Source organism: Antechinus flavipes, chromosome 6, assembly GCF_016432865.1.
Source record: "Antechinus flavipes isolate AdamAnt ecotype Samford, QLD, Australia chromosome 6, AdamAnt_v2, whole genome shotgun sequence".
NCBI classification, from domain to species: domain Eukaryota; kingdom Metazoa; phylum Chordata; class Mammalia; order Dasyuromorphia; family Dasyuridae; genus Antechinus; species Antechinus flavipes.
This window is the reverse complement of record NC_067403.1, coordinates 80,911,451-80,930,868: the sequence shown is the minus strand read 5'-3', so window position 1 is coordinate 80,930,868 and position 19,418 is coordinate 80,911,451. Positions and strand designations below refer to the sequence as shown.

Genomic DNA, 19,418 nt, shown 5'->3' with positions numbered 1-19,418 from the left:
AGAAAATGCTATCTCAAATAAAGGCACATCCCATACTTAAGGGCTCTAGTCAGAGCTTATCAGAGCTTACAAGCACTTTAAGAAATCCTCTAATTCAACTACATCATTATAAGGATGAAAAGATAAAACCCAAAAGGAAGTTAACCACCCAGATTCATACAACCAGTGAATTATAAAGCCAGGACTTAACCCCAAATACTAAAACTGCACCTTTGCTTGATATCATGCTATGGCCAATGTAGGAATGTCTTTTACTTGAAAATACATGTGTTATAAGGACTTTATCTTTTTTTTTCCCTTAATGAGGGAAAGAGAAGTGGCAGAGAGAGAAAATAAGTTTTTGTTCATTAAAAAAATAAAATTTTATTAAATTTAATTTAAAAGTAATAGAAATTTTAAAAATCCTAAAACTATTTTATCATGCTGCCTATACATTTCAATCCCATTAAATAAAAAACCTCCCAATAAATATTGATGGACAGTATGTCAAACACTAGGTTTGGGTGGCTGTCCATCTGAAATATTCTGTTTAATGTCATTTCACCTAAAACTATTTTGAGGAATGAGTTCATTAAATTAACCTTACTCTACTGGAAAACACCATTATATACCAAACCTTCTCATAACTTCGTCCTTGTTAGCCCTATTATAAATTTTCAAAGTGTTTAACAGCTAATATTTCATTACGGAAGAAGAAGCTGATAAGGCAAGCCATGTATCATTCTCCTTGTTATAATTCTCCCTATGATACAGATAAGAAAACTCTAGGACAGGACAATTAAGTGACTCCCCACTTTGGCAGAACTTTCCCCTAAGCCACACTCTTCTGCTATTAAGGGAATACTTGATATTAAAAAAAAGAAATGGAATACTTATTATGTGCTAGGAACTGGGATGAGAGTACTGTTTGATACTTACAACTATCTTGGAAGGTAGGTGCCATTATGATCACCAAGTTATAATTGAGGAAATCAAGGAAGACAAAGTTAACCTTAACAAAATTCAAGTCCTCCTGACTTCCCGTCCAGTCCTTAATCCAAGGAACCACTCACTGAGCTGACTCCAATAACACAAAAACAAATTTTCCTCTATTCAGCGAACATCTGTCACATTATTTACAATTAATGCAGATGCCCTCAGAGAAACACCTACCTTATCAGGATAATGGAGGTGACTTTTCTATAGTCTACAGGTGTAAAAACAACGCCAACCCTCCTCCTTTCCAGCGGCTGTAAATGCAGGCGCAGCACTTCAGACTGAGATGTCACATGAAGGTCTTCATGGCCCCGTGCATCCTACAAGTGATTCACACAGAGTCCATTACAGCAGAAATGACCCAGGGCAAGCGTGATATTTAGCTTAACTAAGCCGGTCTTTATAGTGGAGCAAAGTGACACAAAGGCATTAACCTTCTACCCAAAGATTAATGTCCAAATGTGACAACCCCCTAACACCTCTCTATTGTGCTTTCTTGTCCAAAAGTTGACACCACAGGGAGCGGATATCCTTCAATCTTGATCACAAATGTTATTCCCCCAGAAGGGTTCTCCAAGAGGACCATGACATCAGGGAGGGGATGCCATTACACACAGCTGAACTGGATTTAAGCAAGGGCGGGCTGGGCGAAGTCACCTGCCTCACCTTCCCCTTTAGAGCCAGCGGGGTCCAGTGGCCAGTGACAGATCAAGATGATTAGAAATGGCTCTGGATGTTCCATCCTAATCACAAGATAAATTGGGATTTGCAGAACAGGACCATGTCTTAAACCCAAATCACTCTGGCTTTCATTGACTTTCCAACAATGGGTCCCAGGCCAAACGCTGGGCCAATCTCCCCAAGAAAAAGCTTTCAAAAGCAGCCTTGGGCTTGCAGGCCTATTTCATCACGCTGCAGCCCAGCCCACTGTAAGGCACCAGACAGTTAGCAAGCCCTCACTGCATAAGCAATGTGATAAATTAGGAGGGTGGGAATAACTAGGATCAATTAGACTTAGCAGTGCTTTGGAACTCAGTTTTGTTTTTTTTTTTTAATTCAAAAGGCAAAGTTCTAGAAAGGATAGTTCTCATCATTAGAGTTCTTTTTTAGCCCAATGGAGCCCACTGCTCCTGCTGCCATATGGAAGGAGCCAGACAGCTCTAATTCTCCACTGTTCGGCTCTTTAGTCATGTCTGTGACTCCATGGGCCGTAACGTCCAGGGGCAAGGATCCTGGAGCGGCTGACCATGTCCTTACCCAGAGGATTATAGCAAAGTAGGTGACCAACCAGGTCCCACAGTTAATATCTGAGGCCATATTTGAACCCATGCCTCCCTGGCTCCAGGCCCACTGTCCTATCCACTGAGCCTCTTAGCTGGTTCATCTAGTCATCTATTTATAGAGTAGCTAAGTGGCGCCATAGTGCACAGCCCTCAGGGCTTGGAGTCAGGGAGTCTCATCTTCCCGAGTTCAAATCCAGCCTGGCACTTACCAGCTAGGTGGCCCTGGATAAGTCTGCCTTGTCCTGCCCTGACTGCCTCAATTTCCGCGAATGCAAACTGAGCTAAAACGGGAAATGACAAACTGATAAAATCTTTGTCAAGAAAAGTCCAAGTAAGGGCAGTTAGGTGGCGCAATGGATAAAGCACTAGCCCTGAAGTCAGGAGGACCCGAGTTCAAATCTAGTAAAAGACACTTAACACTTCCTGGCTGTGTGATCCTGGGCAAGTCACCTAACCCCAAATGCCTCAGGGAAAAAAGAAAAAAAAGAAAGAAAAGTCCAAGAAGAGCCACAAAAATTAGACATGATTAAAATGACTGAACAACAACAAAAAATGTTTAAAATGGAATGCACAGATACAACATTCCAGATGTGACCTACGTCCAAAAACTGGTACATCTGCAAACTATATCCAGTGTTTGTTACCAGAGAAAAAGTGAGAAATTGTGAAATTTACAAGGAAATCTAATTTAAATAATTTCCAAATGCATATCAAGAAAAACAGAAAATTTTTCAGAAATTTTTCATACTACTTAAGAACCTTTTGTTTCCAATCTTGTAGTGATTTAGTTTATTATTTTAAAAAAGTACTACACTTCATGTGAGAGTACTCTCCTCACAGTTAGATTTGCAAAGGTTTTATGCATTTCTAATACCTAAAATGTAAAAAGGGGTAGAAGTGGAAAAATTAAAGTAGTTCAGATAAACATTTTCAGAAAGACATCCTATAGAACAGTCAAAGATAAGTCATTTGGCAGAATGAGGACTTTTCCAAAAGAGCCAGTAAATCAGAAGAATGAAAATTGGGAAACTAGGCCCTAAAGTCAATAAGCAAAAGGTAATCCCTGCATGCTACAATTATTAGTGTTCATAAACACATATTAATAAGTCCTTCACACATCTAAGCCTCTGAATCATTACCTATCTGAACAGAAAGGATAAGTGAGGCTTTTAAGTGAGATGGTCTGCTAGACACACAGAGGGTTAACAACAGAATCCCATTAATAGGATCAGAATCTTTAGTTCTACCCTACTATAATCCCCATTCAGCAATAATGTCATTTGATATCACTTTGCTCGCTCACAGTGATGATAAGAAACTAAATTAGCAAAGTAATTAACCAGCTTACATCAACCACCATTATAATACACTCATTCAGTACCTTGGACACTGCAGAAGCAGCAACTGGCAAAAACTGTAAGATGGGGATTACAAACAGTATAATCACTTTACGGAACCCATAGCAGATCTGGCTACACTTTGAAATTCAACATATTAAAATTTTAAAGTTTCCTAATAAATATGCCATGATACTTTTAAGGACTTAGAAAATGACTACCAAAGACAGCATGCTGAACACTTTCAATATAATTCAGTGAGAGCTATATACTAATGTTTTCTCTTGTTTCCTACAATGATCCTGTCTTCGCCCAAAGTAAGCATCTTACCAGATGGGGGCACATTTCAGTAAGCTGGAATTCACCAGTTGTGAAATTGATTGTTTGGATATCAATGTCAAACCTGAGTAGAAAGAAAATAAAAACAGTGAGGGGAAAAAAAATCAGTATTTTATTCCAATCTGTCAAAAGATAAATGAATGGCATAGGCTTTTAAGCAAATGTTACTTGGTTTGTGACAGCTAATCATCCAATACTGACTATGCAAAACTATCACTGGCATAGACCTAGAACTAGTGGGGGAACCTGTGGGGGAACCTCATCTACATGTAAGGAACTGAGATCTGGAGACATGAAGAACACACAAGTCACATCCAGAGCCAGAATCTGAACCCAAATCTTGACTAAATTCTGCAGTCCCTTCACTACTTTCTTTAGATTCTCTCTAAGAAAAGGACAAGAGATGGGCTACCCTCCTTCTGACTTTTATCGACCCTGTGTTCATGGGCTTGTAGCCTGAAGTAGAGCAAAAGGGTCTCAAAAGTTCTTTCCAGAGGCAGCTAGACAGAGCACAATGGACAGAGCATGGGTCCTGAAGCCAGGAGGACCTGAATTCAAATCCGGCCTCAGACACTAACACTTATTAGCTGTGTGACCCTGGCAAGTCATTTAATGTCAATTTCTTCATCCCCTCTCCCCAAAAAAAAAGGTTCTATATTGCTCTAAATCAATCTTAAAAATACATCATGAGCAAAAGAAAACTAAAAGGATATTTAAAGGTGAGTTTCATATTCATGACACACAAAAGTGAGAAAGAATACATCTTTTTAGTTGTTCAGTCTAATTTTTCAGTTGTGGCCGACTCTTTGTGGTTCCATTTGAGTTTTGCATTTTCTTGACAAAGATAATAGAGTGGTTGGCCATTTCCTTCTCCAGCCCATTTTATGGATAAGGAAACAGGCAAAGAAGATTAAGTGACTCGTCCAGGGTCACAGGCTAGTACTTGGATTTGAACTCATAAAGATAATTCTTCCTGACTCCATGTCTGGCATTCTATCTACTGTGCCAACTAGCTGAGATATGTTTATAGGTATATAGGTATATACGTATGTACAAACACACTTAAATACATTTATTTATATATACATTTTATTTCATTAAAACTAAAGTAGTTCATATTTTCCTATTGTTCCGCTAAGTTAGTTTCTTATCTTCTCATTCAGAATTAATCTTTATAGAATTTTACCAAGGGGCTGAAAGCATAACCATATTCCAGTGAGAGCAGCATTAGAAGGGCACTGTAGAGAGGGTCAAATAACAAGCATCAGTAGAGCAGGGGGATCAGTTATCACTTTGAAAACTAATCACAACTAAGGGGCTGGGAGAGCATAAAGATCACCAATTCCCAGCCACAGAAGTTAATTTGTACCTTCAAAACACAAATTAGGCCAAATTTAACACTAGAAAGGATCGGGGAGATCCCTTAATGATGGTCGAGAATACAGTTGAGAACTGACCATACACAGAGTCAGTGCTCCTGTAGAATAACAAAAAAAGGGACTAAGTCGTTTTTCTCAATGGTAATAACAGAAGTTCCCTCGTGAAGCTAAATGCTGTATAATCGTATTGATCAATCAAGCTTAGGGCCCCCCAAAATGTGAAGACATCCTCCTCCATTCTTGCAGAAGTCAGAGACTAGGTGCGCCCCACTGCATATGCTACCAGCCTCAGTTAATGTTTTGGATAAATTTTACCAAATTGGTTTATTCTTTATTACAAGGAATGACTCTTGAGGTAGAGGGGGTTTGGGAAAGAGGGGGTAGGAAATATTTGGGGGAAAAGTCAATATAAAAACAATATAAACTTTAAAAATAAAGTTTCTTCTTAAGATGAAGTACTTTACCATTTATGGAGCAGGTTCAACGCCCATTGGGGTTCAGGATATGAAGACAGAGGGAACAGCTGCAGAGTAACTGGGAAAGATGAGGGATTCCTCAGCACAAAATATTTCACCTAGACGAAAATTTTAAATTAAAACACCTGTATGTGATGACAATGGAAAATTAGACTGGTCAATTTAGAAGCAATGTTCTAGTTTCCAACCCAATCCAATCAGCATTGATGTCAGGCTCTATGATGGGGGAAACATGGGAGCCATACACAAAAATAAAAGATAAATAATCTTTATCCTTAAGGGCCTCCCATTCCCCTGAGGGACCCAACCTTTGGCAGATGGGCAGCACAGTAGAGCACAGGGCACCCATCTTCCGACATTCAAATCTGGCATCAGACCCCAGGCAAGTATCTTCACCCTGCCTGCCTCAGTTTCCTCATCTGTAAAAAGGGCTGAGAAGGAAATGGCCAACCTCTCTTTGCTAAGAGAATGGGGGTTGCACACAGTTGGACACAAATGAACAACAGAGCAGTAGCAGGACAACAATTAGTACAATAACATGACTCTGAAAGACCACTGTACTCCAATCAGTGCAATGATTCTAGAAAACTTCCACTTTTTGGTTAAGTGTGGATGGGATTAGAGGATGAGAATGAAATATTCATTATAACAAGGTAAAGTAAATTTGCTTTCCTTGTTTGTACTTGTGACATAGGTGGCCATTAGGGAAGAAAGATTGTGGTTTGGGAATACGGGATTCATGATATTGGTGCAAGAAAAAGGAATCAGTGAAATAGAAGATACACAGAGGGCACTTTGTGAGGGGACAAAAAGGGCAATGACAACATTATTACTTTAAATTTAACACTGTGAGGGCAAAAAAGAGCAATGACAACATTATTACTTTAAATTTAACATAAACATCTGAAAAATAAGCTAATATGATGGAAGTTTGTATTTTTATACACAATCCTCTGTGTAAATTCAAATATTCAAGTCTGTTAACTATATAATAAAAAAGAAACTTTTTTAAAAGTTCGGGTTTTTTAGTTTGGGGAGTTTTTAAACCATTTCCCCAGTGTTCTCCCATATGTAAGAGAGCTATCTACAACCAGAGACAGGACTGTGGGAACTGAATGTGGATCACAACATAGTATTTTCACTTTTTCATTGTTGTTTGCTCGCAGTTTACTTTCTTCCTCATTTTCTTTTCCTTTTTTGATCTGATTTTTCTTGTGCAGCATGATAATTGTGGAAATATGTATAGAAAAATTACAAATGTTTAACATATATTAAGTTACTTGCCATCTAGGGGAGAGGGTAGAGAAAAGGGAGGGAAAAAAATTGGGAACACAAGGTTTTATAAGGATGAATGCTGAAAATGATCCATGTATGTGTATTTTGAAAATAAAAAGCTTTAATTAAAAAAATAATAATTTCATATTTGTGATTTTGTTGTGTTTTGGTTTTTCCTAAGCTAATGTACATGCCAAAAAGTTAGATAAATAATATTTTAAAAGTAAATTTAACTTTCTTTTGCACTTCATAATAGACTCTAAAACAATGAGATATGCACACATACACACACGCAGGCAAATTACTGGCATAGGAGATAAAACATTATTCTCACCATACTGGTCCTGAGCGCAGACGCACTAAAGTTCAATGTAAGGCCAGGTTCTGTGATTAAACGTGGCAAAGAGGAAGCAAAGGATCCTGATTCTCGAGATTTCTTAGAATAAACAAATGGAGTCATTCCCAAAACACTCCTCCTGTTCAATAAAGAAAAAAATTATGCAAAATATAAGCCTACTATCTGCTATTAGGGATACATAAAAGGCTCTCTGTCCCCAATATACCCTCCCCCGGTAGGTATTGAATAAATACTGGCTTGTAGGTGCCTTTATTTCTCCATGTATTCACACAATCTTTTTTAAAAATGTAAATATTAAGTCAATCTTAAAAAATTCATTACAAGAAGGAGAGTATTACATAAAACACTAATTTCATAGTGTCTTAATGATAAAGAAAAGGTATTTGTGGACCCTTCAGGAACACACCTGCAGACATGACCAGTTTTAATCCTCTGCCACCTCTGATACAGTTTATTTGCAAGCTCAGAATCCACCTTTTGAGTAGAATGGTCCAGGGAAAAGCCTGCTTGCCAACGAGGACTTGCTGGAAAGGAAATCAAGCAATGTCTTTGCAATAACAGAAAGCACAATTCAATTTACTTTATACTTATAATTAAGTACCACAGGATTCCCAGAAATACTCAGTTCCTGGCTAACCAACCTGGAAGACATCAAATAATGAATTCTGAGAATGCCAGATTTCTCTTATTACACAAAGAGAACTGTCATCCTCTGTTGACTCTTTATTAATAGCTATCGTTCCAAGAGTCAATTAGGCTTAATGTTGAATCATCTAAATTTAATCATCTAGATTATCCACTTTTGACGAGAGCTTCTTAATTTGGGGCAATGTACTTGATTTTTTTTAAACATCTGATAACCATACTTCAGTATAACTGATTTCCTTTCCTGTGCTATATATTCATTGTTATATATTTTAAAATACATACATAAAATACATTTAAAAACACTATTCTGGGCAAAGATTCAGTTTCACAAGAACAGCCCAGTGACATGACACAGAAAAGTTTACAGACTTATTTATATTATTTATATTAGCTGCACAGCAGAGTGGGTAGGGGCTTAACCTTGAAAATCAGAGTCCCGCGCTAGGTTTATGTCTTGTCTCTGACTTATGGTGGAACTGAGAACAAGTCATTAATCCCCTCAAAGGCTGTGGGTAACTCTCTAAGGCTATAAACTAGCAAGCTGCGCAAAATCTGAGAATGGCATTTCCAAACAGGGAATTTTCCCTATACCTAAGAAATCATGGGTCTTAAATGCATCACCCAAAAATATTTTAACAAAATGTTCTATTTTATTGTAATCATGTAAAATGAATACAGATTCTGTGAATATACTATAAAGTAACTTTTAATTGTTCCAGCTATGGAACTTTCATTAATGTTAGTTTGTTACTCATTATCATTTTACATACAAATATGGCTTTCCTCATCATAAGTTCCCAGGGTACTTATTATCTCACTGCCAAAACCAGTGCAAATCAATAAATGAGCATAACGGGACATGAAAAAAGATGATTCTGTACTTACACATGCCAAGGGCTTGATCTAAGAATACCCTAGTATTTCCATAAAACTCGAGAGGGAAATGTTAAATCAGTATAAAATTCTAATCTAAATAACAAGTTTCTGATGCTTACTTGAAAAATTATTATTCTCAATTGGAAGTTTGGGGGGAAAGTCTGGAAATGGCCCCTTCCAACATTACTTCCTCACCCAGGTTTAATCCCTATGAAAATATTGTTAACTATAATATGATCAAAGTCTCCCAGCTCTGACATATCACTATGAATCTCTATTATGATGTCTGCCCAAACTTTGTCGAATGAAAGAAAACATTTAGGGTCTTATCTAAGGAAACATGTTATCTTATACACAAAGCCAGAGCCTCCTGACTGATCTTTATTAAAAATAGGGCCCGAGTAAGGATTGAAAGAACAGATAAAAGCTCTGAAAATGAATAAAGAATGTCATAAATTTAAGAAGTTATCTTCACGGTCATGTCCCGAATTCTGGTAGAGGAATCTTAAAGCATTTAGTAAATGACTTTTTTTAGAGAGCAACATATGGTACAACTATATTAATTTAAAAAAAAAAAAAAGAGAGAGATGGATATCCCAAAGCTGCCTTTGCTGTCCTTCACCTTTCCATCCCTAAACAACAATTTCAGTTCTAACAGCAAGACTAAATAAAATAGTTACCTTGATTTAGTTTTCCCATGTAATAGTGCATTCCACAATGGGCTATCGCTTCAGAGACTAGACTCCCTGCCTAAATGAAAGGCAATAAATAATTTTTAAAGTGACACCAAACATACAACCCCCAAAACACTTCCACATGGAACATATATTAGTCTACATCTATAGTAAACACCATTTCTCTAAAAATCAGACAATCAGAATGCTAAAAATCAATAGACTTCTATCTCTAATCAAATTAAACTTTAATGAGATGGCAACAAAATAAAAATGCAATATTTGAAAGAATGTTTGCTCTGTCTCATGAGGTCAATATAGATTCAATTCCACCTTCCTATATCTTTTAAGTCAACATGGCTATGCAGTGGGAGACTATCTCCAAAGAGATGACCTTAAGCAGTAAAATCCTTCTTAAGGTGTAAGTATTTTGTTGCATTCCTGTCCTCAGGAAAACTAATGATCCCAAAATTTGCCTGAGAAAACCAACCTACTTTCTAGTCTTCCCAAATTTATATTATTTAGTCTATTTGAAATGATATCAAGCAGAAAAAAATGTTGTGATATTGCTGGATTTCAAACTAGTATCAAAGAACCTAACCCTCTTTTGTATAAGTATTGACAGGTAATAGAAAGTTAAGAGATCCTTAATGAAATTCAATTACACACATCACATCACACATACACACAAAAACACAACTGTTTGAAAAAAACAATACCTTGGCCGGAGATGAATAAATCTGGAGAGGTATTGTAAACGTAGCGCCTATGTTTGTGGTCAAAGACACATGGGTGAACATATTTACTGCAGTGTCTTTAATACCAAGTCTCAAAGAAAATATATTCCAACATCCTGGAGGTAGAAATAAGGGGCCAGTGAAATTCTGAATCTAAAAGGAAAAAACCAAAATAGATTTTTTTTCTACAACTAATCACCATTGTAAAATTTTACTTATAAAAGGGTATAGTATCTAAAACCTCCCCTTCAAAATTTTCCTTTTAAAAAGTTTTTTTTTTCCTAACTGAAAAGGAAAGGCTAAATAAACAGGTCATGACAAATTAAATGTGAGGAGATCAAAAACTTTAAAACACAATCTGTTTGGAACTCTTTGTCTTATGCCCATTAAAATAAAGGAATGGTCTTGTAATTCTATATAACTAAGCTGAAAAACTTTCACAAATGGTGGCATTTTCCATGCACTGATTTATTCTGGCATACTCCTTTTTATAGAAGAATAATTTCCTTAGTGCAATTCATAAATTTTCATTTGTTTCTTTCTATGAAATCCTCTATTTACAACATTAATGATTCCTAATTTTATGTGAAAAGCAAAATTCTTAACAACAACCAAAAAAAGATTCTGAATATATGCAGTTACAGAAAAGTCCACAATATAATACATGGCTCCACCTTAGAGACACTCCACCAGTAGGGCTTATAAATAAAATCTTAAGTACAGTCTATAATCAGTATTATTTTTCACTAGACTTATACATTTTTCCCTTGCAAAATGATCTCATTTTATATAATTAGACCAGCACTGTATTTTGAAAAAAATTTTTGATTGAAGATCCAGCAAGTTCTCAATTTATACTACCACCACCATCCCCCCAAAACTCAATCCTATGAATGGGCAAGCAATAAGAACATAAGACAAACTCAGAGATGAAGAAGATCTTATAGGTTGCATAATCTTAACCCTCTCAAATTTCCAGAGAAGGAAAATGAAATCAGATGTTAAAGAATCTGCCAGAATCCAAACTATATAGTGACTTCAAACACACTGCAACATGTTGCTTCTCAAGGCCATTTCCTGAAAAATTATTTTGAAGATATGAAATATAAAAGACTTCTTTTCCTAAGGGACCACGCACAAAAAAAGATGAGCATAAGTACTTAAGCTAGAATAAAATTAGCTTCTTAAAAAATGTGCACATACTTACCTTTAAAACATGCTTGGTCTCCTTGGGAACAAGCACATCATTTATAACAACAATAGGACTAAAATGATTAGTGTACCAGATTGACCAAACGCTGGATGCATTCCAGTGTGGCTCAAGGTGAAATTGGACTGCAGAAGGGTCAATTGCAAAGTATCTGTGAACAAACATACATAGAACATAGATATTAGTCTCAGGCTTCCTGCGAACACTCTAAATGAAGGGATAGCAGTGACAGCACTCTTTATTTCAAAAAAGTCAAAAATGCCAGTTATCTGAGATGGGATTATTATTGAGTCTGCAAATAATCCAGTGCTCCACTTCTTGCTAACTTCCTATGGTTCAATTTTATCGCTGTAGGAAATCATAATAAAGAGCAGAAGGAGACAAAAAGAACCAGATCAGGTTAATTGTTCTGATTTTAAAGGGAGTGAAAAAAATTACTTTAGTAACTAGGATGAAAATCTCACCTATAAAAACACCTAAAACCTCCCTAAGGATTTCTGTTTAAGAAGCTCTTCCCTATCTCTTAATGAAAAACAGAATGAAAACTGAATTAACCTGCTGCCAAAAGATTTATGAGGCTCCTTCGAGGAAGGAGCTACACAGTGCTTAGACCAAAGGTGGTACTTAATAAATGCTTGATGAATTGATTGGCTGAACCTACCCTTGCACTACAGGACGAGAAAGACATGCTTGCAAGGTGGCCATCCCTTTCGGATTTCTTCCTTCCCCACGAAAATCAGTTTCACTGAGACAGGATGGAGCTGTTTGGGAATGGGAAGAAAAATCAGTCAAGCACAAATCTCTTGCTTTCCACTTATGCTTTTCCTCCTTACTAACTGGCCTGCTACCTGTGTGCCTCCTTTGCCAAGCCTTTCATGCCTCCAATTTATTTTCTTGGAGGAAAATTTAAGTTCCACACTTCATCTTTTTTCCGTGACAAAGCCCTACTTTTCCCTCAGTTAATGGGGAAAAGTCCTTAGGCTTGCCAGCTATAGTACGATGGGAAAGAAAAATGAAGCCAAATTGGGTACTATAACAGGGCATTGGAGGAAATGAGCAGCAAAGAAAGGAAATCTAAATGATAAGTGAGAGTTTGGGGGATTTGTTTTGCTTTTTTTTTTAATTTTTTTAAAAATATTTTGTCATCCAATGGCCTGGCCTGTCTATGAAAGAAGAGGCAAGAGAGGGGGATGCAGAAAGAAAAATGCAGACCTGAAAATAAAACAAAACTGAACTATAAAAAATTTCCTTATGGGACAAAGTAGAAATCTTTGATTATTCTTAATTCCTTATCAGTACTGAATTAAGGGTTCCCACACAAAATTTCACATAAGGAGTATAAAACAGTGTCAGCATTTCTTCCTCATGCAAACTTTCAAGAACTATTAATCCCTGCATAATGGGAATCGGACTCATTATCTTCTACCTTAAGCTAATCTGCAGTTATGAATAAATCATTCCATAGAGACATCAATAATTATCATAATTATATCACCTATACAGGTATAATCTGTCTAACATCATTAACTTGTTTCACAAAAATGAGGCTTTAGGTGAAATTACAAAACAGGGAACAGTTAAGTCTCACAGGAACAATATTACAAATGGGTGATCAGCTAGATGGCTTTATGGCAAAGTTTCAAGACATTACAATAAGGTTTGGCCATTACATATTTATGCTATTCTTGGGAAACAATATCAGTGATAACCATTTGGTGGGAGGGATACGTTTTAACAACAGAAGTAAATAGGAGACATGTACAAATACTTTACCTTTACAAATAAAAGAAGCAATTTTGGTAAAATTGGTTGTAGAAGAGGGAAGCAGGACTGGCTGAAATTGCAGAGATAAAGAATCTCTTTGTGAGAAATGATGTACATCCTGAAATAAAAGATAAACATCATTGACTTCCTGGTTGGAAGATGACTACTGAGTAACATTACTTTGTCTCTACGTTTTTAAAAAAGACGCAGAAAAATCTGAAGGATATAGAAATGGAAAACAAAATTGGCAAAGGAAGAAGAGGGTGGAAAATCAGATCCTAAGAGGAAAGCTTCAGACAGGAAAAGTGATAAACTACGGGATGACCCCTATTAACTAGACAGATGAAGATGCAGCAGGAGGGAAAAGTACAGAGCTTTGTCTAAAAGATAACTGTTGATATAATGGGAAAGAGGCCAACTTTATTCTCAGTCTAAAAAAAATTCAAAGCAAAATGTTTAAAAAAAAAAAACAGACTTGGAACAAAAAATTAGGCAAACTGTGACATCTCCTATGCTCAAGTCAGAAGAACAATTTAGCTACTCCCCCCCATCCAGGTTCCCTCTAACTCAATTGTAAATTTTAGGGATCTCAGAAGTTGCATTTATTAAAAAGATTAGCTTTACTCATCATCATCATCATCATCAGTTTTATTTGACACCATTCTTCAGTTCTTTATCAGATTCCAATGCTCATCCATGGGCATATTGTTCTTGTCTCTCTCTTGCCATAAAAATACACCAGAGGCCCTCCTCTAAGTTGGAATATTGTGTGGAGACCAGGAAGCATGCAGGCACGCAGCTAACATGTCTTTACCCTCATGACCTTACTGCTTTCCTCCTCCTCCTTGGATAAGCATTTCCTCTACTGATGTCCCTTAAGCCTGAGAGGTAGCATGGCTTAGTGGATAAAGAGGCTGCCCTTTAAGTCAAGTACCACCTGTTACATACTGATTTTTGTAACCCTAAAGAAGTCACATAACCCTTTCAGAGTCCCAAGCAATTCTTTAAAGGCTACTATAAAACAGTTGTTGATGTGCATTGGTAGTACTTTCAACTTCTTTTCCAATTTTCCAATTTCCGACTTTTCTGGAAACTTCAAATACCAATGAAATCCTAAATCTAGACATTCCAAGATTTCCTCATACTCTCTATTCTCTCCCTCCCCCCCAAAAAAACCCCTCCTTTAAGTCATGAGCATCAGTGAGACAATACCTTCTATTGGTATAGCATATAATACAAAATGCTTTATTTGGTCCTTAAAATCCTATATAAGATAGTCATTATTAATCCAACAATGTCTATTAATAAAGGCACTTATGAATGGGATAGAAACTATACTAACTACATTTTATGGACAGGGAAACTGAGGCCTGCCAATGTCACAAATTGACTAATAAAATGGGCTGGAAGTGGGAATCAAGTACAATATCATTTCACTACACTTTTTATAAGTATTAAATGCAAAAATACCTCTTGATATTTAGATGAACATATACATATATATGTACATACACACATATGTATATATAAATAATTTGGCACACTGTAATAAATACTCTACCAAGTCTCTTTATTTCTTTATGATAAGCAGAAATATATTTCTTTTACACCATACATCCTCCTTTTCTACATTATTATCTGAAAAATGATAATATGTACTAGAAAAATATTAACCAAAAGATAAATAGGCTGGAAGATCCCTGACAGTTTGCATAGTGTATAACTTATAACAAAAATGACACTAAATCACCCAAGACAGAAGAGAAACTATGCTACATATTATGATGTAAAGAAGAAAAAAATTCATCTATATAACCTCCCTAGCAAGATTAGATCAAAAACCATAACTATAAGTTACTATGTTAAATATACATTTGAAAATGCAAAATAAAAACCTCCCCAAAAATATTTTTACATATCTTAGGTGTTACAAAATAAACATAAAAGAGAAAAGGCCAGTAAATCAATTACCTGTATCCATAGAAGGCTGTTTCCTGAATGTAATACATACATATTTACTGCAGAATCATCTGTCAAAAACAATTAAAGTAACTGAATTAAAACAAAGTTTTCCAAATTTTATATACTGAAAAAAAATCATATAAATTTCTGTCAAAGTTGTAATAAAGATTTCTCCACTGTGAAAAAAAAAAAAGGATTTTTCCTTCCTATAATTTTTTTTCTAAAACCTAAGAAAAAAGACAGTTACCACAGGCTATCAAAATTATGAAAAAACATTAAGTAAAGAAATGGTATATTTGATATTTGTAACAGAGAATGGTCAATCTGATCAGCTACATTAGCCCAAGTAATAATCAATCAGGAGTTGTGGCAGCCACTTCTTAGACAGGGACTACGCAAGAAAACAGAAGGGAAAGGAATAAACATTTATTAAGTGCTTACTACATTTCACTTAAGGATGTATGATTTAAAGAAAATACATTTTTGGTTATTATAAACAAATTAAGAGGCTTGGTAGAAAATTAACTGCATTGTATTAGATCACAAGTCTAGTAAAAGGATGTTTATTTATTACTTCAAGTACAGTAAGTCACCAGTTTTATGCATCATCATCCTATGAATGTGCTTAGCACTATACACACAATTTACTCTAGGAGGCTGGTGCTATTATCATTCCCTCCATTTTACAGGAGAGAAAACCAAGGTAATTAGAGGTTAAATGAATTGTCCATATTCATACATCTCAAAAGTGATTGCTAAGGATGGACTAGAACTTAGGACTTCTGGATTTCAGACTTAAGGTCCTTTCTACTATACCATAGCTGCCTCTAGGAAGCAATAGTTTTCCACACATTTAATGATTAAAATTGAGCACAATACCATGAGATATTATGCAAAGATTCTCAATCCCTTTGGATCATAGCCCCTGTGGGAGGGTAAAATCTCTAAACTCCTTCTCATTGCCATGTTTTCAAATAATTTAAAATAAAACTCAATTTAAGTTAGAGGTTTTCAAAATAATATTTTCAAATAATTCAAGGAAATAATAAATTTCAATTAGAGGTTAGTTAATAAAGATGTCACTTTTTCCCCATCCAAATTTATAGGCTCCATGAAAAATTATCCAAGGAATCTTCACAGGACCCAGATTTTAAAAAGGGGAAAAGAGTGAAAAAAAGAAAGAAAAAGAAAGGAGCCCTGCAATATAATGATCGAAGGTTGACAACAAAAAAAAGCTTGCTTTTAACTCTAAACTTGTCAAATTTTGATATATGGTGGGTTTCTCCCCTCTCTTTAAATGCTATGCATGAATAACCTAAATAGCTAAAGAAAAATGCTATCATTCACAGCAAAAAATAAATGCTTATTGCTTAATGGACCTAAAGACTGTATGTCAAATATTTTGCAAACTTTAAAAAACACTGTAATAAATGTCAGTCATTACAATAATATTTACTTATTCAACCACTACTACAAATTACTTCTGAGGGATAAAAATTTATGCTGCCACCAAATCCAATTCCTAGAAATGGTAAGTTCTCATTATTTTCTGATTTCTTTCTTCCAAAATAATGTAAAATGCAGATTTTTGATTGAATCGCTTATTTCTGCATAATGGAGATTATGGATGAAAAATGGTATTTATCCCATTACAGCATCCAGAAAGCTGAAGCCCATAAATTTTAAGGGGCGATAAAGTTAATACTGTTAGGCAGGACTCAAATTTTCCAGAGTCAAGCTTCACAGACTACACTACTCACAAGTTTCCAGGAACTTCTGGCTCTAATTTACTATAATCTGGTAATTCACTAAAAATTTAATATAATAATATTAATAGATATTTACATAGCACTTTAAAGTTCATGAAATTCTTTACATACATTATCTCATTTGATCTTCACAACCACCCAGTGACATACATGTTCCAAGATTTATCATGCCCATTTTCCATGACAAAACAAAAATCTTTGGAGGTTAAAAGACTTTCCCATTTTCTCAAGACTAGTCAGTGTCAGAGGCAAGGGTCAAACCCATATCTTCCTGATTCCAAGTGTATTCTTTTAATAAGGTCAAGAGAGTTCCATTCACAATAAAATAGAAACAAATGAAATGGGATGTCAGATAATCCATGACCATCAAAGCAACTCTGATGGGGAATGGAAGACCTTTGTCCCCCCCCCCCCATTTGCTTTAGGATAGCAAAGAATGTATTCAAGCAGCAGCTGCCACATCTTCCTCCTATTACCTGTGGAACCCTTCACTCTGTTTACATTTAGAGGAAAAGCAAAGTACTTTCTGCCTCTGCCTTGGAATAACCACCCCTAAGTGAACACTTCCAAGTAATCAATGCTTCTTCAACTACCAAGCTGTATTACAATAGGAGCTACAAGGGTTCTACCTTACCTGAGGTCTCAGTTTTGTCTATAGCTACATAAACAATGGAAAGATTATCGAGTAAGTCTTGTCTACTCTCCTCATATTCTTCAGGGGAGGTTTCCGTAGTTAGAATGATGCTCATTTGTAGCAGCAAAGTGTCATCTGATTCTAGATAGCAACTCTGAGGATAGGTGGAAGGAAAAGAAAACAAAAACTTATCACATTTGGATTCCAAACCACAAAAATTTTGATGATTTCCCAACCAACAAAAAAAAAAAAAAAATCACCCAAATACAAGATGATTTTTAATTGTAATGTATAGATGTTGTTTAAAAAGGAAAAGCATTTACCTTGAGTTGCTGACAAACTTTATTATGTAAACTACATTCTAGATGAACTTGCAAAAGACTTGTATTAGTGGTTTCTGCCTGAAAGAGTAAGAAAAAAAATTTTTTAAGAAGCTTTGATAAACTAAGTATGTAGTTTCCAATTATATTAGGATGGAGAACGGAGACTGTATAATCGTAGGCTCTTTTTTCAAACAACCCTGAAATACATTTGTGGCAATGTAAAAGTCAAATCTTTGTTGCTTCCTCTTTTTAAAAGTCCTACAGGCTAAATCACATTTACAAAATTGCACAATGCATTTACAATGCTTCTAAGCTACTCATTGTTACAAAAATCCATTTTTAAAATGTTAATTCAAACAGGTCAAGGGTACAACATCGCAGAAAACAATCTTGTTAGAGTCATGACTGTAGGGGACATGAAGATTAAGAGAAATGCTGGGTATAAAGGCTATGACATACTACTAAAGGATGACTTTAAGAGAAGTAGTGCAAAAAATATAAAAGGAAGCAGATCAGTTACTTAGGGAGATCAAAAGGCAATAAATGGATAGGTAAGTTCATCCCTCAAAATAACCAGGGTAGTCCTCTAGTGGTAGTAACTCAGTGGAAGAATTTACAAAAAATGACAAAAACCTATACCAGTGAAACGGGACTTAAATGAATAAAATCACAGCTTTGCTGATATGCAGAGATATTCCAGTAATAGATTAGAATACTGTTGCCTGGCACTCACACATATCTAAGGGAACATTTAAGGAAAAAACAACAATAAATAATTGCCTTTACATAACATACCTACCACTTAAGAAAAACTCATTGTTCTCATCTAAACATAACAACACATTGTGAAACTATTATTGGAATTGGAACAAACAATAAGTGGAATTATTGAAATCTACCATTGGAGATATGAAAGTCAAAGAGATGGTTAATTCCCAAAAGGAAAAGTTTATCACTTTCCATATGTCAAAACCTAGTGATCTGGATCCTATGTTTCCATTCTAAAATTTTTAAACTGAAAAATAAATAGCTTACAAGAATGTCTTTATAAGTTTAGTTTTTCAAGATTGTTACTCTAAGAAAATGTATTTAAGTCACCTACCAAATAAACTTATGCAAATAGTTTTACATGATGGCCAAGATTAAGCTTCATCAATTTATCAATGAAACACTGGGTACTGAAAGCCATGTAAAAGGAGAGATCAAGGAGATATACAAGAAAAGGTGGTGTGCCAAGCAAGATTCACTGATTAACAACGGGTGCCCCAGAAGTACCCAGGTAAAATATAGCAATCTTGATGCAATACCAGCAGATGGGCCTCTAAACACTAATAGTAAGAAGTACTCAAAAGGCTCAAAAGTACAAATGGTTACTGTTATCTAGTTATTAGACATAGAT

General features: G+C 35.6%; 1 protein-coding gene across 2 annotated transcripts in view; it reads right to left on the bottom strand.

Moving 5' to 3' along the window:
- The window catches only part of TMEM131L (transmembrane 131 like), a 149,966-nt gene that overhangs the window by 43,500 nt on the left and 87,048 nt on the right, over positions 1–19,418 (bottom strand). For both annotated transcript variants that reach the window (XM_051966447.1, XM_051966448.1), the window contains exons 8-20: positions 18,020–18,097; positions 17,697–17,850; positions 15,303–15,361; positions 13,341–13,449; positions 12,229–12,328; positions 11,565–11,718; positions 10,340–10,510; positions 9,627–9,696; positions 7,829–7,946; positions 7,399–7,540; positions 5,778–5,887; positions 3,926–3,998; positions 1,153–1,295 (exon numbers count right to left, since the gene is read on the bottom strand). In XM_051966447.1, coding sequence (XP_051822407.1) covers positions 1,153–1,295; positions 3,926–3,998; positions 5,778–5,887; positions 7,399–7,540; positions 7,829–7,946; positions 9,627–9,696; positions 10,340–10,510; positions 11,565–11,718; positions 12,229–12,328; positions 13,341–13,449; positions 15,303–15,361; positions 17,697–17,850; positions 18,020–18,097 — 1,481 coding nt within the window. The remainder of the gene's footprint in view (positions 1–1,152; positions 1,296–3,925; positions 3,999–5,777; positions 5,888–7,398; positions 7,541–7,828; positions 7,947–9,626; positions 9,697–10,339; positions 10,511–11,564; positions 11,719–12,228; positions 12,329–13,340; positions 13,450–15,302; positions 15,362–17,696; positions 17,851–18,019; positions 18,098–19,418) is intronic.